Source organism: Palaemon carinicauda, chromosome 15 (genome assembly GCF_036898095.1).
Source record: "Palaemon carinicauda isolate YSFRI2023 chromosome 15, ASM3689809v2, whole genome shotgun sequence".
Taxonomy (NCBI): Eukaryota; Metazoa; Arthropoda; class Malacostraca; order Decapoda; family Palaemonidae; genus Palaemon; species Palaemon carinicauda.
The window spans coordinates 23,051,966-23,076,525 of NC_090739.1; the positions used below are offsets into that span (position 1 = coordinate 23,051,966).

General features: G+C 49.9%; 2 protein-coding genes and 1 pseudogene across 8 annotated transcripts in view; all 3 read right to left on the minus strand.

The window, feature by feature from the left end:
* Positions 1-24,560, minus strand: part of msps (msps cytoskeleton-associated protein 5) — a 374,587-nt gene that overhangs the window by 155,809 nt on the left and 194,218 nt on the right. The gene's annotated exons all lie outside the window — the stretch shown is intronic.
* Positions 1-24,560, minus strand: part of LOC137654517 (N(4)-(Beta-N-acetylglucosaminyl)-L-asparaginase-like) — a 61,929-nt gene that overhangs the window by 18,957 nt on the left and 18,412 nt on the right. For all 5 annotated transcript variants that reach the window (XM_068388217.1, XM_068388218.1, XM_068388215.1 and 2 more), the window contains one exon: positions 11,223-11,390. In XM_068388217.1, coding sequence (XP_068244318.1) covers positions 11,223-11,390 — 168 coding nt within the window. The remainder of the gene's footprint in view (positions 1-11,222; positions 11,391-24,560) is intronic.
* Positions 21,966-22,084, minus strand: LOC137654874 (5S ribosomal RNA; annotated as a pseudogene).

Consider the following 24,560-nt stretch of genomic DNA (forward strand, 5'->3'; position numbering starts at 1 on the left):
TCCTTTCAGGGAAATAATTCCTCCATTCTCTCTAATAAACAAAGGGCCTGAAGACTTTTTAGGAGTTCTATTCAAATAGGCTTTCAGAGTGTTAACTGGGCACAGAGATAGATCCTGTGGAAGTGGTACAATCTTCCATGGGGTCCATCTATTCTGTGGGTCCTCATTCTTTGCTAAGAATTTTCTATCTGAAGAGATTAATATTTCGCCAGAAGAAAATCAATGTGATCTGGTTCTCTAGATAATTCTGAGAGTTCAGATATTCTGCCTCCTGAAGCTAAACTTATCAAAAATAACGTCTTTCTAAGAAGCATTATATAAGTGCACGAGTCATTATCAGTGTCCGAAGCAAGTTTAAGACACCATTTAAAAACCAGGAAACCGTGTGAGGACGAGTTACTGGTTTTAGTCTAGCACAGGCTCTTGGGATAGACGAAAAATATGAATCTGTAAGATTAATATTGAACCCGAACTGAAATATTTTCTTTAAAGCAGACTTAATTGTAGTACTGTAATAGTATTAGCGGCTAGTCCTCCTTCAAACAAAGTTCTGAAAAAGGTAACTGCCAGATTCGTAGTCATTGTCTAAAATCCTAAGTCTTGGGAGGAACTACTCGCCAGTGCTCACCACCAGTCATTAACTACCTTATTAACAATGGCCCTTTCATGTCTGTTGAAGATATTCCCTATTATAAAGGATGAAAGGTTTGTATATTCATAGTAACAACTACTGTATAGATTTAAATAAAATTTTGCAGATTTAAAATACAGTATAGCCATAAACCCAGGTAGAGTACAGTATTGTAATACAGCTTATCAAATACAGATCTGTGCAAAGCATTCATGCATACAAACACACACAAGTTATACATTACTTTAAAACATCACTTAGCTTTGTGGGCTGTATGTACAGTACCTGAATAAATACTATCATGCTTATTTCCCTTTGTTTCAATGAATCTGACTAATACTGTATTTTGAGAAAAAAAAAATTCCATAAATAATAAACAATAGTAGAGAAAGGAAATCAGACAATGGCTTGGTTTAGTAAAATCTGGAAATTAAATCACCTGAAATTACATAAAAAAATCAGGCTATATATCAGTTTTGTGAGATCGGTGTTACTGTATGGACATGAGCCAAGGTATGACAATGAAACAATATTCAACAGAGTTTGTAGATTGGAGAACAAAGCCATCAGAAGAATATGACAAATTCGGAGATAATTTGTATTTTTCCTAACCATATAAACCTTAGCTATTTACATTGGGTATTACTTTTGGCGTAGCTGAAATGGCGAGCCATTAGATTTTTAACGAGGGTTAACTACCCCCTCGCTAGTTAGCTAGCTACCCCTCCCCCCTCACACACCGGTGAACTGATTCACTTCGCTTAGAGGTAGGACTTCACGGGGGACAAGGCTGGCGGGCAAGTACTGTATGTGTAAATAGCTAAGGTTTGTATGGTTAGGAAAAATACAAATTATCTCCGAATTTGTCATTTGTTCCGTAACCGAAATACAAACCACACTATTTACATTGGGTGACTTAACCCTTAGGTAGGGTGGTAAGTCCCAGCCTTACTGGCTTTGGCTTTGCCCGGGGACTCGGAATCCGAGTGTGTAGCACTCGAGATAAGGAGTCCCTGCACCTCGCAAGTTCCTTGCTCTGCAAGGAACGTGCGGCCTACATAAGGTTGTGTGTGAAGGAATGAAGTGTGACTCATCCTAGGAAGTTGACCTGAAGTCCTTTAGATGGAGCTCTAGGCTAGGACGTTCCCAATACCACCTCGTCAGGGTATGGGGGACGCGACAGTATTCTCTAATACTAGGAACACAAGGAAGCATGGTTTACCTGCAGTGGTTTGAGGTCAGCTATGCAGAGAACCCAGGATGCTGCTTTCCCCAAGAGGGGGGAGGATGAAGAAAAGAGTAAGGGCCAGGCATACTTTTTCATTCATGCCGACTAAAACCGGGTAACAATGCCCTCAACCTTCTGCTACTTGTCCATTAAGGAGCCTGAGGTTAGACCAGCTGTTGTGTAGCCACCACAGGGCCGATAGAGAACGTATCGAGCCTCCTGTGGGTCACGTCCTGCACGTAGCGGGCTGTGAAGGTCGTTTGACGCTTCCAGACCCAACCTGTAGAACCTGCGTCACTGAGAAGTTTCTCTTGAATGTCACGGACGTAGCGATGCCTCTGACATCGTGTGCTCTAGGGCGACGTGACGGAGGAGGGTCTGGATTCAGGGAGTGGTGGATGACCCTGCGAATCCAAGCTGAGATGGTATACTTCATGACCCTCCTCTTCGTCCTTCGTGTGCTCACAAACAGGGCTTGCACTCGAGGACAAACTGCAGCTGATCTGTTAAGATAGAGCCTCAGACTCCGTACTGGGCACCGTAGGGGATGGTCTGGGTCATCTGTTACAGAACGGAGACTCGAAATCCTGAAGGAGTCGAACCGTTGGTCCGGAACTCCAGGATTTTGAGTCTTAGCAACAAACTCAAGGACGAACCCGGATGTTACCTCCCCCCATCCCCTTGAATGGGCGACGTCATGCGAGAGACCATGAAGTTCACTGATTCGCTTGGCTGAGGCCAGAGCGAGCAGGAACATCGTCTTCCAAGACAGGTGACGATTAGAAGCCTGGCGTAATGGTTCGAACGGAGGTCTCTTAAGAGACCTGAGGACACGAACCATGTTCCATGGAGGAGGTCTCACTTCCGACTGAGGGCAGGTAAGCTCGTAGCTTCGTATGAGTAGTGAAACTTTCAGAGAGGAAGAAATGTCCATTCCCTTCAGCCTGAAGGCCAGGCTTAAGGCTGAGCGTTAGCCTTTCACTGCCGAGACCGAAAGGCGCATTTCTTCCCGCAAATATACAAGAAACTCCACTATTGCTGGAATAGTGACATCGAGAGGAGAGATACACCTTCCACGACACCAGATGACTTTCGCAGGTGTCGAGACATCCTTTCCACAACTTGTTGCGAAAAGCCTCTCTCTGTGAAGAGATGCTGCATAGTCTCCAGGCATGAAGCCGAAGCGATGCTACGGCTTTGTGGAAGATGTTGCAGTGTGGTTGTTTGAGTAGCTCGTGTCGTGGAGGAAGTTCTCTCGGGAGTTCCGTCAGGAGCTGCAGAAGGTCCGGGAACCACTCTGCATGATGCCATAGCGGAGCTATTAAGGTCATTGACAGGTTGACCGATAGTCTGGTCTTGTTGAGCACCCTTCTCATCAGACCGAACGGTGGGAAGACGTAAACGTCCATGTTGTCCCATCGTTGTTGGAAGGTATCTTGCCAGAGTGCCTTGGGGTCCGGGACTGGGGAACAGTACAGCAAAAGCTTGAAGTTCAAGTCTGTCGCGAACAGGTCCACCGTCGGGGAACCCCACAAAGTCAGGACTTTGTTGGCTACTAGCGGACCCAAAGACCACTCGGTACTCACTATCTGCAATTCTCTGCTCAGACTGTCAGCGAGCACATTCCTCTTGCCCGGAATGAAGCGAGCCGATAGTGGAACCGAGTGGACTTCGGTCCATCTCGGTATCTCTACTGCAAGATGGGATAGCTGTAGTGAAAAGATACCTCCCTGCTTATTGATATAAGCCACTACCGAGGTGTTGTCGCTCACGATCACCACAGAGCGAGTTGCCAGGATCTGTTGGAATTGTTGAAGTGCCAGATATACGGTCTTCATTCTAGCAGATTTATGTGGAGGCACTTTCCTGATTCTGACCAGAAGCATCCAAAAACAGCATCAAATACGGGGGGAGGACGAGAAGATAAACTCCCTTTCGGAGGTTTCCCTCCGTCCCCCACCACTAAAGGTCCGTCCGTTCTGCCGGACCCATAGGGACCAGAATGTCCGGGGAATCGAGGCCTTGATTCCACCGGGACTTGAGCCGCCATTGCAGGGATCTCATCCTGAGGAGGTCGTTTGGAACCAGACAGGCCAAGGGGGAAAGGTGTCCTAGGAGAGGAACCACGAATGGGCTGGAAGCTCTTCTCGTCTCAGGAAAGGATCTGTGACCCTCCTCAGCCTTGCTATCCTGTTGTCTGATTGAAAGGCTTTGTGGAGACTGGTGTCCAATATCATGCCTAGATATACCAGTCGTTGAAATGGAGGCAGAGAAGATTTCTCGGGATTTACCATGATCCCTAGATCTTGGCAACGTCCCAGAAGCTTGTCTCGGTGTCGAAGAAGGGTCGACTCAGAGTCTGCCAGGATCAGCCAGTCGTCCAGATAGCGGAGGAGACGGATGCCGATCCTGTGTGCCCACGAAGATATCAGGGTGAACACTCTGGTGAATACCTGGGATGCTGTGGAGAGACCAAACACAGCACCTTAAACTGGTGGATCTTGTTGTCTAGGCTGAACCTTAAGTATTTCCTGGAAGACGGATGGATTGGGATCTGGAAGTACGCGTCCTTCACATCCAGTGTACACATGACGTCTTGCGGTCTCACTGCTGCCTCCATGCTGAACGGAGTTTGTTTGATAAACTTGTTCAGAGATGCGAGGTCGATGACTGGTCTCCAGCCTCCAGACGCCTTCTTTACGAGAAAGGGTCAACTGAAGGAGCCTGGGGAGCCGTCAACGACCTCCTGGAGAGCATTCTTCTTGAGCATGGTCTCGAATTCTGCCCGAAGGGCTAGCCCCTTTACCCATCCCATGGCATAAGAGGTCAACGCCACTGGATTCGCTGTCAGGGGAGGAAGAGACGTTAAGAACGGGACGCGATATTCCTGACTGATCACGGAGATCGTCCAGGAATCGGACTCGAGTTGCTGCCACCTGAATGCGCAACTTGCCGGCATCCCCTCACTGGTGGACATGCAGGGGGATTGCCAATCCTAGTGCTCGCGGCCTTGGCCGCTCCCTCTAGGATTCTTGCCTTCCCTGGAGGACTTTCCTCCCTCCTTGTCTTTGACAGGAAAGGGCTACTGGTTGGACACGTTCGTCTTTGCTGCCGCTACCGGTTTCGTCTTCTTGGATTGGCGAGGTTGTTGAGGTGCTGGAGGTTGTAGGTCTTATATGTAAGAGCCCTTTGGAGAAGAGAATCGTGGTTCGATTTCTTCCACCTCTCAGCTGCCTGTTCCGTATCCTTGGGCTCACACAGACTCTTTCCCAAGATGGAAGTGTGTCTGAGCCTACAGGTATCCACGGCTGGAACCTTTGAGTGGAACCTCTCGGCCACCGCATCACGTCGTTTCAAGATCGAGTTTGCCCACAAGTTCGAAACTTGGTGAGCCAGAAACTTGATGGTACATGTGCCCAAGAGGAGGAAGGTCTCCAGCGCTTTCCTGATGCTCTCCTTGGACAGATCCTTGGGTCGCAGCAGGATGCCCAGAGACCCTAGCCAGACATCCAGCCACGAAGTGGCCTGTATGGCAAATTTTGCGACCTTCTCCTGACTCAGGATCTCTGTTTCCGAGAATGTCACCTGCCGGCTAGAGAGTCTCTCAAGAGAGACTCCCCTGGAAAGCTCTTCCACGGAGTGGTGCTCTGAATCATGCTGCTCTCCTCCTGGTGAACTGGCAGCAAAGTCTCTTGTCCCCAAAGGTTCTACTTGGGGGAACTCTTAGCGTCCTTCGATTCCCTCCTAGGAGGGATACGTAACTCCAACAAAGAAGTCTGAGGGCTCTTCTCTCCCTAACACGGGACGATTCTCCTGCTCGACGTGGGGTTTCTCCCATTGGTGTGGTGGGAGAAGGTCTCACCTTGGTAGAGGGAGCGCGCTGGCGCAATGGGAAAACCCCAGGGGTCGCGCGCGAGAGACGCTGGCGCTCGCGCGATGGGAAAAAACCCAGGGGTCGCGCGCGAGAGACCGTTGAAAACATTCTCGTGCCGGCGCGCGGGCGAGACATCATAAGGTGAGCAGGAATCAGATTGAAGAGCGTACGAGGTTGTTGGCGCTTGAAGATCGTCGGTGCTTGTGCGCAAAAGAAGATCGACAGCGCTGAAAAGATCGTCGGCGCCTGTGCGCGTAAGAAGATAGTCGGCGTTTGCGCGCGAAAGAAGATCGTCGGCGCTTGCGCGCGTAAGAAGATCGTCGGCGCTTGCACGGGTAAGAAGATCGACGGTGCTTGCGCGCTTAAGAAGATCGTCAGCGCTCGCTCATGAAAGAAGATCGTCGGCGCTTGCGCGCGTAAGAAGATCGTCGGCGCTTGCGCGCGTAAGAAGATCGTCGGCGCTTGCGCGCGTAAGAAGATCGTCGGCACTTGCACGCGTAAGAAGATCGTCAGCGCTAGCGCGCAAAAGAAGATCGTCGGCGCTTGCGTGCGTAAGAAGATCGTCAGCGCTAGCGCGCAATCAGCGCTGACGCGCAATCAGCGCTAGATTGCAATCAGCGCCCGCTCGTGAAAGAATATCGTTGGCGCTTGCGCGTAAGAAGATCGTCGGCGCTTGCGCGCGAAGAAGATCGTCAGCGCTAGCGCGCGTACGAAGATCATCGGCGCTGCGCGCGTACGAAGATCGTCGGCGCATGCGCGCGTAAGAAGATCGTCGGCGCTAGCGCGCGAAAGAAGATCGTTGGCGTAGGAAGATCATCGGCGAGCACGAGCGCGCTAAGATGAAGGGACAGCTGACAGGACGATCCGGAACAGGGACGATCAGGACTGGAACAGGATTCCTCTGGATGGAATTCTCAGGAACAGTAGGAACAGTAGGCGAGCGCTAGCGCGCAAGAAAACGTTGGCGCGCAGTGGATACCTGGCACTTAAGGGACTTACTCACAGTGTGAGAAAGCCCCTTTTGCCCCGAAGGGACCGGTGCCCGTTGGATAATGGGGTGCGAGGTCGCCCACAGCGTCAGCAGTCAGGAACGGAGACGGCAGGTCAGCGAGATGGCGAACTGCGGAGAGGTCCCGAACAGCCGGCTGGTCTGAACAGGAACAGTCCTCCGAAGAGGAGTCTCTATGAGTGGCCTCTCTTGCGAACGAGAGAGGTGAACACTTCGTAGAAGAGACTAGAAGACACTGATGATGGCGGCCCTTAGGGCCGTTGGATCAGCAAGCTGACCTATAAGGAGCAATCCTCCGAAGATGAGTCCTTATGAGTGGCTTCCCTCGCACGAGAAAGGTCACAAGATTGATCTTGCAGCTGCTCAGCCCCTTGAGCATAGCTGCAGGTGCGACCACTCAACCCCAAGAGCAAGTCGCACGAAATTCCATGGTCCGGTCTTGCAACCGCTCAGCCCCTTGAGCATGGTTACAAGAGCGGTCGCTCAGCACCAAGAGCATAACCGCCCGAGGACCAAGAAAAACCATCCAGGAATTATTAAGGTAAGAGAAGTCCCCCCCCCCCCCCCGGGGGAAAAACTCATACCTGGGAAGGGAACCTCCCTCGAAAGGAAAGTTACCCACCCCCGGAGGCGAACCTCCTGAGCGTTCTAAGATGAACTAAAGAGCTGACAGTTGTCACGGGAGAACTTCTAAGAGAAGGGAACACGCCCATGACGATGTCCTAGAGAGGCGGCAGCAACAGCAGACTCCCAAGGCACAAACAGGGCAGCTCTGCTTCATTGGCACATTAGGCAAACGAAGAAACCAGCTCGTTACTGGAAAAAAATAAATAATTAGTTAACAAAAATTCCCCCGGGAGGAACTCCGAAGAGAAACCCCGAGGGAATAGAACATAAGAATTACAAATCAAGTATGCACCCTCCTCCCCCACTGACATTCACGGGAGAAGGGGGAGGGCGGAGAACTGTAACAAAAACAGAATTATAACAGAATTATAATTATGTAATTCATTTAAGAATGTTCACAAAAAGTAAGATTGATTGATTGATTGAAAGTTTTCTGGCATCCTGACATCTAAGGTCATTGACGCCCATAGCATTTATTACATATGAAAAATAAAAGAGAATTCAATTAAAACCATAAAAGTTAAGAAGTCATTACAATAGTTAAATAGTTTTCAGAAGACCTGCTTCTGAAATAAATCTAAAAATTCCACTCGCATAGTAGGACACATCATGTCCAAGAATCTTGGCAAGGATGAACCTGCCATCCTCACCTCGAGCCTCAAACAGAAATCTATTCCTTAAGTTAGTAAAATTAGGGCATTCGGTCAATAAATGCCTCACTGTTAAAGGTACTAAACAGTCCTCGCAATACGGTTGGTGTTGGCCCTTCAGCAGAAACTCGTGTGTCAACCGTGTGTGACCAATTCGGAGGCGACTAAGAGTCGTCTCCCATTTTCGGGGTATCATGTTATACCTCCAAGGTGATATGATATTTGTTACTTCCCTCATTTTATTGCCATCTTGACTATCCCAATGCTGTTGCCATTCATTACAAACCAATTTCTTGATGTAAGGTAGGATATCATTACAGGGAATGGGATGCCTCCTTGGTAGCAACTCGGATGCCGCATTCTTCGCCAGTAAATCGGCCTTCTCATTCCCAGACACACCTACATGTGCTGGAACCCAACAAAATCGAACTGTTATACCTCTCCGTCCAATAATAAAAACCCATTCTAAAATCTTTAAAACTAGAGGGTTACTAGAATTAAAAACTTGTAAAGCTTGAAGAACACTCCTTGCATCACTAAAAATGGTAAAATTACCCTCCTTTTCCAAAGCTATTTTCTCAATAGCGGTTAGTATGCCATACAGTTCGGCATTAAATATGGAAGCTGTTAGAGGAAGTGCACCTCTACAATTAAAATCATTACTATGTACTCCAAATCCAACGCCAGCATCAGATTTGGAGCCATCAGTATATATAAAAGTCGATCCCCTATGTTCTTCGACATGTTCCATAAAAAGAGACCTGGATTCTAAGTCAGTCATATTCTTCTTAACTCCTATAAAGTATTTACAAAAAGATATGTCAGGAAATTTCCATGGAGGCGTTGATGATACCTTAAATGGAAGCACATTAATTCTAATTAAATCCAGATTGTTTAATAATTGTTTCACCCGAAACCCAAAAGGTTGAGGAGATTTTGGGTGCAGCTCAAAGTAGGTTGAGTGTCTTACAAGGCTTGCAGTCTGAAAGACAGAAGAATTAGGGAGTCTTTGCAATCTAAACCAATACCGAATAATAGAGGACATTCGGTAAAGGTCTAGAGGCAACTCCCCAGCATCAACAAGGAGACTTGTGATAGGCGAAGTTCTAAAGGCTCCTGTGGACAATCTAATGCTAGCATGATGTATGGAATCTAATATTTTTAACCGGCTTGGGGTTGCTGAGGAGTATATTTCGCATCCATAACTAATTTTGGAAAATATCAAGGCCTTGTATAATTTTAAAATTGTAGTGCAGTCTGCCCCCAATATGTATAGGACAATACTTTTAAAAGATTCATAGCTTCAACACATTTAGCTTTTAATGCTTTTAAGTGAGAAACCCATGTAAGCCTACAATCAAATATCAACCCTAAAAATTTAGCTTCACTTGCATATGGGATCCGTTGACCTTTGATGTATATATCCGGGTCTGGATGTACTCCCCGTATACAACAGAAATGGACAATTGTAGTTTTACTTGTCGAGAACTTAAATCCATTCATATCGGCCCAATGGATAATTTTATCGATAGAGAGTTAGATTTTTCTCTCAACCATTGCCATTCTGGCCCCAGCGAATGATATGGAGAGATCATCCACAAATAATGTTGCAAGAACATCCCGGGGAATGACTGAGGATATCTCATTAATTGCTAGTGTAAAAAGGGTTACACTCAGCACACTCCCCTGAGGAACTCCTCCTTCCTGGCATTTACTCTGTGATAGAGCTTCCCCAACTCTCACTTGGAAAACTCTATGTGAAAAAAATGACTGGATGAATAGTGGTAGCTTTCCTCTCAATCCGCACTCATGGATACTTTTAAGTATACCGTATCTCCATGTGATATCATATGCCTTTTCAAGATCAAAAAAGACTGTCACATGGTGCTGTTTGGAAGCAAAGGCTTCACGAATGGAGGACTCAAGTTGTATCAGCACATCAGTCGTTGAGTGCATTTTCCTGAATCCACATTCACAAAAAGTAAGAACAACTGAACCCAGAAGGGAAGTGACCTTCACAGAAGCTGAAAAGTTAACAAATACATTTCATTGAAAATAATTGAGACAAATAAACGGAATAGCAACTCAACCCGCAACGGGAAAGAAGCTACCGTAATAGTACGTAGTAGTAGTAAAAGGGTGAACGACCTCGAGTAGAGAGAGAGACCGTAGTCAATCTAAACTCCCATGTTCCCTTCGCTGAGAGTCCAAGTTCCCCGCAGGGAAGGAGGAGCAGCGGAGAAAACAGATGAATGGAGAAAGTCCAGTGATGATGATTCCCTACGGCGGACGAATATCGGAAGCCGAAGGAACGACCGAAGAACCAAGAGAGAGACCATTCCCCATGAAGTGCAACCGCGGTGGCCTGGAACTACGTGGTGACGTTGTCGTACACTACACACACAGCACAACACTGAAAAGGAAACTTACTATATTTCTATACCCAAATATATACATAAACATAAAGAATGTTTATATATATATATATTAAGTATAAGAAAAGTAAGTAATTAAGTAAAGACAAAACATTAATGGCTGCCAAGCGAGGGTGAGAGCAGACACGTCTGCCCACCACCCGAGCCAAAAGCGAAGTGAATCAGTTCACCGGTGTGTGAGGGGGGAGGGGTAGCTAGCTACCCCTCCCCTACCCCCTCACTAACTAGCGAGGGGGTAGTTAACCCTCGTTAAAAATATAATGGCTCACCATTTCAGCTACGCCGAAAGTAATACCCAATGTAAATAGCGTGGTTTGTATTTCGGTTACGGAACAAATTGGGAATTAAATGGCAAGTCAGGATTAGAAATGAAACTATAAGAGAGATTACTCAAGTGGTTTATGAGGATGAGCTCATGGTGAGGGGTAGATGGAGATGGCTTGGGCATGCTCTTCGCACTCCCCAAGAAAGATTAGCTCACCTATCTTTCAACTGGGCTCCACAAGGCGCTAGAAGAGTAATGGAGAAGTATTGATTTAAAAGCTCAAGATAGAGATGACTGGCGAAATCTAACCGAGGCCTTTTGCATCAATAAACATAGGAGGAGATGATGATGATGATGAATTAACAACATACCTACACTGCTAACAAATGGATTTATGTTAGAAATGAACTTTAATAAAAACACATGCAATACTTTTGTAAAAAAAAAAAAAAAAAAATAGTAACTAGATTTGCAAAACAAGATAAATTATGCATATAACATACCTTTCTCAGTAGCATTTGTAAATCTCCAAGTATTGACCACAAGTGGTATCAAAGGACTTGAGGCTCTGAGACTCTGTCCAATGTTCCTTTTGGCCAAAATACCCAGAATAACCATCAAAGGCAGCACTGACCATAGCAACGGCCAAAAACGTCTCATGGTTATCCTTCCTGTAAATAAAATCAATGATACAAATAACTAAACAAAAACCTGTAAGATGCCCCAGAAAATTTTGTAAATGGTGACAAATTAAAAACCTTCCACTGGTTTTGAGCTCTGTAAAACTAAGAACAAGATAGAAATCAGAAAAATGACAAATTCGTAGGTAATTTGTATTTTTCCTAACTATACAAACCTTAGCTATTTAATATGAGTAATTACTTTCGGCATAGCTGAAATGACGAGCCATTAGAATATCAACGAGGGTTTACTACCCCACCGCTAGTTAGCAGGGGGTAGGGAGGGTAGCTTGCTAACCCCCCCCCCCCCCCTTACACACACCTGTGCTGAGCTCACTTTGCTTAGAGGTAGGACTTCACGGGGGATAGGGCTGGCGGGCAAGTTTGATTAAATAGCTAAGGTTTGTATAGTTAGGAAAAATACAAATTACCTACGAATTTGTCATTTATTCCGTAACTGAAATACAAACCACGCTATTTAATATGGGTGACTCGCCCCTTAGGAAGGGTGGTAAGTCCCAGCCAGTATTGGCTTCTGGCTTTGCCCGGGGACTCGGTATCTGAGTGTGTCAGCACTCAACAATAAAGAGTCCCTGCACCTCGCTAGAATCTTGCTGCGCAAGGGCTGCGGCCTACGTAAGCTGTTTGTGAAGGTCTGAAGTGTGACTCATCCTAGGAAGTTGACCTTAGTCCTTTAAATGGAAACTTTAGGCTAGGACTCTCCCAATACCACCTCGTCAGGGTATGGGGATGTGACAGTATTAGCTTAATACTAGGAACACAAGGAAACATGGTTTACCTGCAGTGGTTCGAGGTCAGCTGTGCAGAGAACCCAGGATGCTGCTTTCCCCAAGAGAGGGGAGGATGAAGAAAAGAATAAGGGCCAGACAAACCTTTTCATTCATGCAGACTAAGACTGGGTAACAATGTCCTCAACCTTCTGCTACTTGTCCATTAAGGAGCCTGAGGTTTAAACCAACTGTTGTGCAGCCACCACAGGGCTGATAGAGAAAGTATGGAGCCTCCTGTGGGTCACGTCTTGCAGGTAGTGGGCTGTGAAGGTCGTCTGACGCTTCCACACCCCTGCTTGTAGAACCTGCATCACTGAGAAGTTCTTCTTGAAGGCCAAGGACGTAGCTACGCCCCTGACATCATGTGCTCTAGGGCGACGTGACGGAGGAGGGTCAGGATTCAGGGACAGATGGATTACCCTACGAATCCATGCTGAGATAGTATTCTTGGTAACCCTCCTCTTTGTTCTCCCAGTGCTCACAAACAATGCCTGCACTTGGGGACAAACTGCAGCCATTCTTTTGATATATAGCCTCAGACTCCTTACTGGGCACAGTAGGAGATGGTCTGGGTCATCTGTTACAGAACGAAGACTCGAGATCTGGAAAGAGTCGTCCCGAGGGTCCGGCACTCCCGGATTCTGAGTCTTAGCAACAAACTCAAGGACGAATCTGAACGTTACCTCCCCCATCCCCTTGAATGGGCGATGTCGTACGAGAGACCATGAAGTTCACTGACTCACTTGGCCGAGGCCAAAGCTAGTAGGAACACCATCTTCCAAGTTAGGTGGCGATCTGAAGCCTGGCGTAATGGTTCGTAGGGAGGTCTCTTAAGAGACCTGAGAACTCAAACAACGTTCCATGGAGGAGGTCTCACTTCCAACTGAGGGCAGGTAAGTTCATAACTTCGTATGAGTAGGGAAAGTTCCAGCAAAGAAGAAATGTCCACTCCTTTGAGCCTGAAGGCTAGACTTAAGGCTGAGCGATAGCCTTTCACTGCCGAGACTGAAAGGCGCATTTCTTCTCGCAAATACACGAAGAACTCCGCTATTGCTGGAATAGTGGCATCAAGTGGAGAGATACCCCTTCCACGACACCAACCACAGAAAACTCCACTTTGCCTGGTAGACCCCTGCGGATGACCTTCGCAGGTGTCCAGACATCCTGTTCGCATCCTGTTGCGAAAATCCTCTCTCTGCGAGGAGATGCTGGATAGTCTCCAGGCGTGAAGTCGAAGCGAAGCTACGGCTTTGTGAAAGATGTTGGCGTGTGGTTGTTTGAGTAGCTCGTGTCGTGGAGGGAGTTCTCTCGGAAGTTCCGTTAGGAGTTGCAGAAGGTCTGGAAACCATTTCGCGTGATGCCATAGCGGAGCTATAAGGGTCATCGAGAGATTGACCGATATTCTGGTCTTGTTGAGTACCCTCCTCATCAGACAGAACGGGGGAAAGGCGTAAACGTCCATGTTGTCCCACCGTTGTTGGAAGGCATCTTGCCAGAGTGCCTTGGGATACGGGACTGGGGAGCAGTACAGCGGGAGCTTGAAGTTCAGTGCTGTAGCGAACAGATCCACAGTCGGGGAACCCCACAAAGTCAGGACTTTGTTGGCTACTAGATGATCCAAAGGCCACTCGGTACTCACTATCTGAAACGCTCTGCTCAGAATGTCGGCGAGCACATTCCTCTTGCCTGGAATGAAGCGAGCCGATAGTGGAATCGAGTGGACTTCGGTCCATCTCAGTATCTTTACTGCAAGATGGGATAGCTGCTCTAAAAAGGTACCTCTCTGCTTGTTGATGTAAGCTACTACTGTGGTGTTGTCGCTCATCACCACCACAGAGTGACCCGCCAGGTAATGTTGGAACTGTTGAAGTGCCAGGAATACAGCCTTCATTTCTAGCAGATTTATATGGAGGCACTTTTCTGATTCTGACCACAGGCCTGAGGTCCTGTGGTGCAGAACGTGGGGCCCCCACCCTTTCTTTGAGGCGTCCGAAAACAGCATCAAATCCGGGGGGGGGACGAGAAGATCCACTCCCCATCGTAAGTTCTCGTCTGTCACCCACCACTGAAGGTCCGTCCGTTCCGCAGGACCCATCGGGATCAAGACATCCGGGGAATCGTGACCTTGATTCCACCGGGAATTGAGTCGCCATTGAAGAGATCTCATTCTGAGGCGACCGTTGGGAACTAGACGGGCCAAGGATGAGAGGTGACCGAGGAGACGTAACCACGATTGGGCTGGGAGCTTTTCTCGTCTGAGGAAAGGACTCGCGACCCTCCTCAGCCTTGCTATCCTGTCGTCTGATGGGAAGGCTTTGTGGAGATTGGTGTCTATGATCATGCCTAGATACAGTATACCAGTCTTTGAGTAGGAAGCAGAGAAGACTTCTCGAGATTTACCATGATCCCCAGATCTTGGCAAAGTCCCAGAAGTTTGTCTCAGTGTCGAAGAAGGGCTGACTCCGAGTCTGCTAGGATCAGCCAGTCGTCCAGATGACGGAGGAGACGGATGCCGATCCTGTGTGCCCATGACGATATTAGGGTGAAAACACTGGTGAACACCTGAGGTGCTGTTGAGAGACCGAATCACAGCACCTTGAACTGGTAGATCTTGTTGTCTAGGCTGAATCTTAAGTACTTCCTTGAAGACGGATGGACTGGGATCTGGAAGTACGAGTCCTTCAGGTCCAGTGTACACATGAAGTCTTGCGGTCTCACTGCAAGTCTGACCGTGTCTGCCGTCTCCATGCTGAATGGGGTCTGCTTGACAAACCTGTTCAGAGCTGAGAGGTCGATGACTGGTCTCCAGCCTCCAGACGCCTTCTTTACAAGAAAGAGTCGACTGAAGAAGCCTGGGGACCCGTCGACGACCTCTTGGAGAGCGCCCTTCTTCAACATGGTCTCGACTTCTGCCCGAAGGGCTTGCCCCCTTGCCGATCTCATGGCAAGGGAGCTCAACGACACTGGATTCGCTGTCAGGGGAGGTAGAGATGTTGTGAACGGGACGCGATATCCTTGACTGATTACGGAAATCGTCCAGGAATCGGCCCCGAGTTGCTGCCACCTGTTTGCGCAACTTTGTAGGCATCCCCCCACTGGTGGACATGTAGGGGGACTGCCAATCCTAGCGTTTGCAGCCTCGGCCACTCCCTCTAGGATTCCTCCCTCCCCTGGAGGACTTTTTGCCTTTACTTGTCCTTGACAGGAAAGGGCTTCGACACCGTTGTCTTCGCTGTAGCTGCCAGTTTCGTCGTCTTGGTAGGATGCGGTTGCTCGGTTGCTGGAGGTTTATAGGGCTTCAATGTTAAAGCCCTATGTAGGAGAGAGTCCTGGTTGGACTTCCTCCACCTCTCAGCCACCTGCTCCACGTCCTTAGGCTCGAACAAATTCTTCCCCAAGATGGAAGAATGTCTGAGCCTGCTGATCTCGGTAATGGGGACCTTCTGGTGAAATCTCTCAGACACCGCATCTCGACGTTTCAAGATGGTATTAGCCCACAAGTTCGAGACTTGGTGGGCTAGAAACTCGATGGTACAAGTGCCTGAGAGTAAAAAGGTCTCCATGGCCTTCCTGGTACTCTCTTTGGACAAGTCCTCAGATCATAACAGGATGCCCAGAGACCCTAGCCAGATGTCCAGCCACGAAGTTGCCTGCATGGCACACTTCGCCACCTTCTCCTGGCTAAGGATCTCCGTAGCCGAGAACGATACTTGCCGGTTGGAGTCTCTCTCTAGAGGGACTCCCCTGGTAAGCTCTTCCAAAGAGTGGTGTAAGGGAAGAGCTAAACAAGTCTCCTCCATGATGTCAAAGTACCTCCTCTGATGGACACGCGCGATGGGATTTGCCCTGGGTCGCGCGCGAGCATGTGATGACGCGCGGGCGAGGGCGCGATGGCGCGGGCTGGAGATTGCAGAGGGCGCGCAGAAGGCTGGATGAGCGCTCGCGCGTGCAAAGGCGATTGTTCACGCGAGCGGGCACGCAGGTTCTGGACGAAGAGCCCGTGAGGGCGATAACGTTGGGCACACGCACGCAGAAGATATATCCCTTGCGCGCGGACGCGCATGAGAGCGCACATCTGGTTGTGGAGGTGGGCACGCAGTGCCTAAGAGTAAAAAGGTCTCCATGGCCTTCCTGGTACTCTCTTTGGACAAGTCCTCAGATCGTAACAGGATGCCCAGAGACCATAGCCAGATGTCCAGCCACGAAGTTGCCTGCATGGCACACTTCGCCACCTTCTCCTGGCTAAGGATCTCCGAAGCCGAGAAGACACTTGCCGGTTAGAGAGTCTCTCTAGAGGGACTCCCCTGGTAAGCTCTTCCAAAGAGTGGTGTAAGGGAAGAGCTAAACAAGTCTCCTCCATGATGTCAAAGTACCTCCTCTGATGGACACGCGCGGGCGAGCGATGACGCGCAGGCGAGGGCGCGGGCTGGAGATTGCAGAGGGCGCGCAGAAGGCTGGATGAGCGCTCGCGCGTGCGAAGGCGATTGTTCGCGCGAGCGGGCGCGCAGGTTCTGGACGATGAGCCCGTGAGGGCGATAACGTTGGGCACGCGCACGCAGAAGATGTATCCCTTACGCGCGGACGCCCATGAGAGCGCACATCTGGTTGTGGAAGTGGGCACGCAGGGCGCGCGTGTACAATTTCGTGGGCACGCGTCGGAGACTGTGCGCGATGGCGCGCTGGTGAAGGATGGAGAGCAAGCGGGGTCCGATGGCGCGTCAGCGATTGATGGCGAGCAGGGGAAGAGGTTACCTTCCCCTTTGCGCCCAGATCAGATCGTGGGCGCGCAGGAGATCGCTGGCGCGCAGGAGAACGGGGGCGCGCATCAGGATGAGGGTGCGCAGTAGCGCGCTGGCAAACAGGAGAGCGCTGGCGCGCTGGTGAGCGCTGGTGAGCGCTGGCGCGCTGGTGAGCGCTGGCGCGCTATAACAGGAACATCAGCAGGCGAGCGCTTGCGCGCAGGTGATCATTGGCGCGTAAGGGACTTAAACACAATTTTGTGTGAAAGCCCTTTGTGCCCCGAAGGGACCGTTGCCCGTTTTACAACGGGGTGAGTTGGCGCCCACCGCGCGTCAGCAGCCAGGAACGGCAACGGCAGGTCAGCAGGTCTGGCGGGTGGAAGGTCGGCGTGTCCTTTGCAAGGACGACCTTCCACCGAAGGAGATCGCGAACGATCTGCGGAGAGGTCCATGGATGTAGCTGGTAGAGCCGGAGAACGACGGTTCCTCTGCAGCGGACTGCGGAGATGATGAACCGAAGAGGCGCCTCCTAACACCCTTGTGAGGTGAAGGAAGGCCTCTACGGCGAAGAGGAAGGCGGGCTTTACGTCTTATACACCCTCTGGACCCCGTGGGGTCAGCGGGGTGACCCTCAGCAGTCCTCCAAAGAGGAGTCTCTGCGAGTGAACTCCCCCGAGGGGGAGAATCACCGGCAGGAGAGACCGTTGGACTTAGTTCCTCCCTCAAAAGATGTTAGGAGGGGGGAACTAAGCCTTCAGCTACATCAGCAACATCAGGAGCAGAGGTTTGATACAACTCATCGGAAGCCTCTGCCACAACACTGTCGACGATAGACAGAGGATCAACCTCTGCTAAAGTCGGCGATTGTTTGACAGCTTCCCCCAACCTGATCATGTCCAAGGAAAAGCAAACAAAAGATTAGCAATGGCTGTCAAAAAAAGCGAGGGTGACAGCGGACACGTCCGACTACCACCCGAGCCGAGAGCAAAGTGAGCTCAAGCACAGGTGTGATAGGGGGGGGGAGGGTAGCAAGCTACCCTTCCTACCCCCCGCTAACTAGCAGTGGGGTAGTAAACCCTCGTTAAAATTCTAATGGCTCGTCATTTCAGCTACGCCGAAAGTAATTACCCATATTAAATAGCGTGGTTTGTATTTCAGTTACGGAACAAAGGGAATTTTAATCTAAAGGACTCGGGTTTTAATTGCTAGGAAAAATTAAATTTTCATAATAAAATTAATATTAATAACACTTACCTGGATAATTTACCTAGTCATGAATCCCAAAAACCCATCCAAATTTTTACCACATTGGCAACCATGATACCTCCTATTCTGTACCGTCGTTGGTAATGCTGATGGTTAGAACAAGAATTCATTCAACTCTCATCAATTGTGTAATACCAAAAGTAGGGAAAGATGGGTGAGACTAGCTAAATAATCCAGGTAAGTATTATTTATTTTATTAAATCCATACCAATAAACATTACCTTAGAATAAGTTATCTAGCCCGATTATCCACATTAACCAAGAGGATGGAACTGGTAGAATTTCTCCTTTTCAAACGGAATAGGAGAATAAAGAATTGAGCGAGAAAACTCCAAACAAACATGACAAATTCGGAAATAATTTGTATTTTTCCTAACGATACAAAACTATTCATTAGGGGTATTACGAGCCATTAAAATTTAGCGAGGGTTAACTACCCATCCCGCTAGTTAGCAGGGGGTAGGGGGGTAGCTCGCTTTCCCGCCCACACGCGCACCTGTAATTGAGCTTACTTTGCTTGGAGATGGGACTTCAAGGGGGATATGGTCGGCGGGTAAGTTTGTATAAATAGCTAGAGGTTTGTATCGTTAGGAAAAATACAAATTACGGTATCTCTAAATTTGTCATTTGTTCCGTATATTGAATACAAATCTACCCTATTTATTAGGGGGTGACTCACTCATTAGGAGGGTGGACGTCCCTGCCAATCTGGCTTTTTGGCTTTACCCGGGGACTCCATCTTGAGTAGGTTGGCACCAAAAGTAAGGAGTCCTTAACACCTCGCTAAACCTTGCTACGCAAGGTCTGCAACCTTCGCAAGCTGTATGACTGTTAAGGTAAAAGTTATTCCTAGTCTTTGTAGGAAAATGTTATTTTCATTATAAAATGACAAATTCGTAGATAATTTGTATTTTTCTTAACCTTACAAACCTTAGCTATTTACATTGGGTTTACCTTTTAGCGTAGCTGAAATGGCGAGCCATTAGAATTTAACAAGGGTGTATTACCCCCGCGCTAGTTAGCAGGGGGGTAGGGGAGTGGTAGCTAGCTACCCCTCCCCCCTCACACACCGGTGAATTGCTTCACTTTCACTTAGAGGTAGGACTTGTCTTGGGGGACAGGGCTGGCAGGCAAATATATGTAAATAGCTAAGATTTGTATGGTTAGGAAAAATACAAATTATCTTCGAATTTGTCATTTGTTCCGTAACCGAAATACAAACCACGCTATTTACATTGGGTGACTTACCCCTTAGGAAGGGTGGAAAGTCCCCAGCCATACTGGCTTTGGCTTTACCCGGGGACTCAGAATCCGAGTGAGTCGCACTCGAGAAAAGGAGTCCCTGCACCTCACAAGGTCCTTGCTCCGCAAGGAACCGTGTGGCCTACATAAGCTTGTGTGTGAAGGAAGAAGTGTGACCCGTCCTAGGCAGTTGACCTGGAGTTCCAGAAGGAACTCTGGGTTAGGACGTTCCCAATACCACCTCGTCAGGGTATGGGGGACGCGACAGTATTGACTCAATACTCGGAACACAAGGAAGCATGGTTTACCTGCAGAGGTTTGAGGTCAGCTATGCAGAGACCAGGATGCTGCTTCCCATTAGAGGGGATGATGAAGAAAGAAGTAAGGGCCAGACATACTTCTTTCGTTCATGCAGACTAAAACCTGATAACAATGCCCTCAACCTTCTGCTACCTGTCCAAAAAGGAGCCTGAGGTTAGACCAGCTGTTGTGTAGCCACCACAGAGCAATAGAAACGTATCGATACTCCTGTGGGTCATGCCCTGCAGGAAGCAGGCTGCGAAGGTCATTAGACGCTTCCAGACTCCAGCTTGTAGCACCTGCGTCACAGAGTAGTATTACTCGAAGGCGAGGAACGTTGCGATGTATCCGACATCGTGCTGTAGGGCGACGTGACGGGAGAGGGTCTGGATTCAGGTCGAGATGAATGTCCTTGAGTCCGAGCTGAAGAGGTATACTGGTGACTCTCCCCCGTGTCCTTCTTGTGCTCCCAACCCGGCTGCACGTGAGGACAAACTGCAGCTGTTCCCAAAGATAACCCCTCGATTCCTTTACTGGCAAGAAGGAGAAGGTTTTGGGTCATCAGATACAGAATGGTGACTCAAAATCTTGAAGGAATTGGACCGCAGGGCCGGGACCCCAAGATTCTGAGTCTTGCCAACAACTCAGGAGCGAACCTGAATGTTGCCTTCCCCCATTCCTTAGAAAGGGCGGAGTCGTACGAGACCCAGAAGATTGCTTACACACTGGCCGCGGCCAGAGTGAGCAGGAGCCCCAAGACGGAATATGATCAGAGGCCTGACGTAAAGGGTCTTGAGAAGATCTCTTAAGGGACTAAAAAGTCCGAGCCATGCTCCATGTTGGAGGTCTCACTCCGACTAGGGCAGGGACGTTCGCAGCTTCGCATGAGCGAGGGAAGGTCCAGCGGGAAGGAAAAAGTTATTCCTTTCAGCCTGAAGGTCAGGGAAAGGCTGAGCGACAGGCTTCATTGCCGAGAGCGGAAAGGAGTTTCCTCCCGCCGAAAAGCAATAAGTTCGTTATTGCTGGAGAAGAGGCCTCAAGGGAAGAGGTATATCTCCCACAACACCAACCACAGAAGACTCTCCACTTCGCCTGGAAGACCCCTGCGGATGACTATCGCAGATGACGCGACCTCCGCCCCGCGACTGTAGCGGGTTGTCTCTTCTTGAGGAGGAGGCGTAGTGTCTCCAGGCATGAAGCCGAAGCGACGCCCCGGCTCGTGAAAGATGTTGCAGTGTGGTTGTTTGAGTAGCCTGTGCCGTGGGAGAAGCTCTCCCGGGAGTTCCATCAGGGGAAGCAGAGGGTCCGGAAACCGTTCTGCGTATAGTCCCAGTGGAGCTCTCAGGGCCATTGAAAGGTTAACAGACAACCTGGTCTTGTTGAGACCCATTCTCAACAGACAAAAAAAGGAGGGAAGACGCAGGCGTCGATGTTGTCCCACCGTCACCGGAATGCATCTTGCCAAAGAGTCTCGGGGTCTGAGACTGGGGGGAAGAACAGCGGAAGCTTGAGGTTCCAAGCTGTCGCGATCAGGTTCCCCAGGCCAGGACTTGCTGGATACTCAAGGCCAAAGACCCCCAGGTACACTCTCTCTACGAGGCTCTGCTCAAACAGACGGAGAGAACATTCCTCTGCCCGGAATGAGCGAGCCGATGGTGGTATTGAGAGGATCTCAAATCATCTCAGTATCTTTACTGCAAGATGCGAAGCTATGAAATGCGTCTCTTGCTGGTTAGAACACGCCAGTACCATGAAGTCGTCGCGCACGGAGCAACTCGGCAGGAGCTGTAGGATCTGTAGAGGAGCCAGACTACGGCCCCTAAGCCTGCCTGAATGATGGAGAGGTATCCTTCAGGTCCTGACCATAGGCCTGGACTGGAACATGCCCCCCCCCCCCCCCCCACCTTTTCTTTGACAAGTCCGTGAACAGCATCAAAAATGTGGGGAAAGGACAAGAATATCCACTCCCATCAAGAGGTTCCATAGGTCAACACCCATTGCAGGTCTAATCGTTCCGCTGGTCCCATAGGGGCCAGAAAGTCCGGTTAATCGTTGCTTTGAAACCACCGGAACTTGGGCCGCCCCACAGGGAACTTATCCTGAGGCGACCATTCGGAACTTTAGACGGGTCAATGAGGAAAAGAGACCTAGGAAACGTTCCAAGGTAGGGCTGAAAGCTCTGCCTGACTGAAAACAGGTACTGCGACTCTCCTCAGCCTTGCCACAGGCGGCAACAGAATCTGGCGCCCCCAGGCGGTCACCCATCCAAGTACCGACCAGACCCGACGTTGCTTAACCTCGCTGGATGGACGAGAAGCGGGGTTTCCAACGTGGTAAGGCCGTTGACTCAATATCATGGCTAGATACTCCAGATGTTGAGGCCGAAGAGAGAAGGCTCCTAGCAAATTACCATGAACCCCCACTCATGGTAAGGATCCGGAAGCTTGTCCCGGCGTTGAAGAAGGTCAAACCCGAGCCTACCGGAGTTGACCAGACCTCCAAAAGGCGAAGGAGGCGGAAGCCTTCTCCTGAGCGGCCATGAGAAAAGCAGGGAGAGTTCTCTGGGGAAAAACCTGCAATGCCACGGCGGGATCGCCACACTGCATCTTAAGCAGGAATACCTGTAGTCTAGGCTAAATTCCAAGAGCTTCCTGGAAAATGGATGGAATGGAAACTGAAAGTACCCATCCTTCCGATCCAGGGCCCTAGGAGTCCTGTCGCCTCGTTACCAGTCTGATCGATTCTGCTGTTCCACGCTGGACGAAGTTTGTTCAACAAACTTGATCAGAGCTGAGAGGTCGACCACGGAATTCCCGTCTCAGATACTTTCCTACGAGAAAGGATCGACTGAAGAAGCCGAGGGGTGAAGCCGTCGACAATCCTATGGAGGACCTTCTCCTAAGGCATGGATCATTCTGCACAAACGGGCAAACTCTTGCCGACCCTATGGCATAGAGGTTCAGTGACACTGAATTCGCTGACAGAGACGGCAGGCGCGATATCCTTGGCTGATCACGGAGATCGTGCAGGAATCGGCATCGGGAAGCTGTTATCCGGATGAGTAACCTTAGGCATCCTTCCAGCGTGAAACCAGCAAGGGGAGGTTGCCAATCCTAGAGTTCGTGAACTCTGCCGCTCCCTCTAGGATTATGCCCCCCCGGGAGAGCCTCCTGTGCTACCTGTTCCTGACAGGAAGGGACTCCTATTGGACACCTTGTCTCAGTTGTCGTAGCCGGTCAGAAAACTTAGGCCGATGAGGCTGAAAGAAAGAGGCGCTGGAGCCCTGCACGGTCTGGAAGAAAGCGCCTTGGAGGAGTGAAAACGGAAGTCGACTTCCTCCGCACAACCGCTGTCTATGTCTCTGTCCTTGGGCACAAACAAGCTCTTCCCAAAGATGGAAGGGTGTCTGAGGTTGTCGACATCCATGGATGAGACACCCGAAAGGAAGCCCTCGGTCATTGCGTCCAGATGGTCCAACATCGAGCTTACCCGCAAGTTCGAAACTTGGCGACAAAACGCCAAGGTGCTTGAGCCCGAGAGGAGGAAAGTACCCATGATCTTCCTGTAGCTTCCTTGAACAAAACCTCGGGTCGCAACCGAGGAGGGAAAGAACCTGGTAAGCCCCTTTCACGAGATGGAGAAGAGGAAGGGGTAAATCAGTCACCCCTTGGCCGATGGAGAAATCTCGAACGGAAAGCTCCCTGGCAAAACCCTTCCAGGGAATGACGGGGAAGGGCTAACCCAGGTTCTGGAAAGAAGAATGTTGCTCAGACCTCCCTGAAGATTCTTCCTGCTCTTGCATGTGCCATGCTCTGCGTTTACGGGGTGAGGCCGTGTTCTGGAAATACGCTCCAGAAGACTCGCCAGGCTGGCCATGCTGCGAAACCCCAACGGGAATTGCGGTCGTAATCGCCCTGGCGCTCGCACGATGGTAAATCAATGGTTTGCGCGTGGCCGAACGTGGAAGCGCCCATGCGCGGGCACGCAGAAACGCAAAGGAAAGTGCGCGAAGGAGCGCAGAAGGAGGGCAAGCGTGGTAGGAAGGGCGAGAGCTGGTGGTCGGCGAGCAATGGATACTGCAGGAATCAAGCCGACGTTCGCGCGACTGAACACCGTCCGTCCGCGCAACGGAATACCGTTGGTTCGCGCGCGGGCGAACATTGGAGAGCATGTGCGCGGTCGCGCATGTGTAAGCGCGCGGGCACGTGAGCGTGTGGACGCGCAGGCACGTGGGCGCGCAGGCACGTGGGCGCGCGGGTGAGCGCAGGCGGTCGGGAGACCGATGACGTGTAGGCGAGCGATGGCGCGTTCTGGCGAGCGATAGCCTGTATGCGAGTGAAGGCGCGTTGGCGAGCGGTGGTGCGTTAAAAAAACGCTAGCGCGCAAGTGAAGAATCACGCGGGCGCGTAGGCGATTGCCAACGCGAGAGACTAGTGATGGTTAGCGTGCATCGCGCTAACAGAAGGCGCGCAGGTGCATCAGGAAGGTGAGCGCTGAAGCAAGCTGTTAATCAGGCAATCCTAGACGGTCAGAAAACCGTTGGCGCCCATTGGTGCGTGGCAGAAAAGGGCGCGCAGATGTGTGCTGGCGATTGAAGAAAGCTGGAGCACAGAAGGACAGAAGTAAAGGTGAGCGCTGGCGAGCAGGAGGAAGATCTACGGCAAGACTCAGCTACCGGAGATCGTGGTCCACAGCAGGCGAGCGCTAGATCGCTACTGATGGTGTCCAGGGGAACTGACACGCGTGGCAGATCGATGGCGATCGTTGACGCGTAGGAGATCGCTGACGAGCAGGCGAACGTTGACGCGTCTATGGTCGCTGGC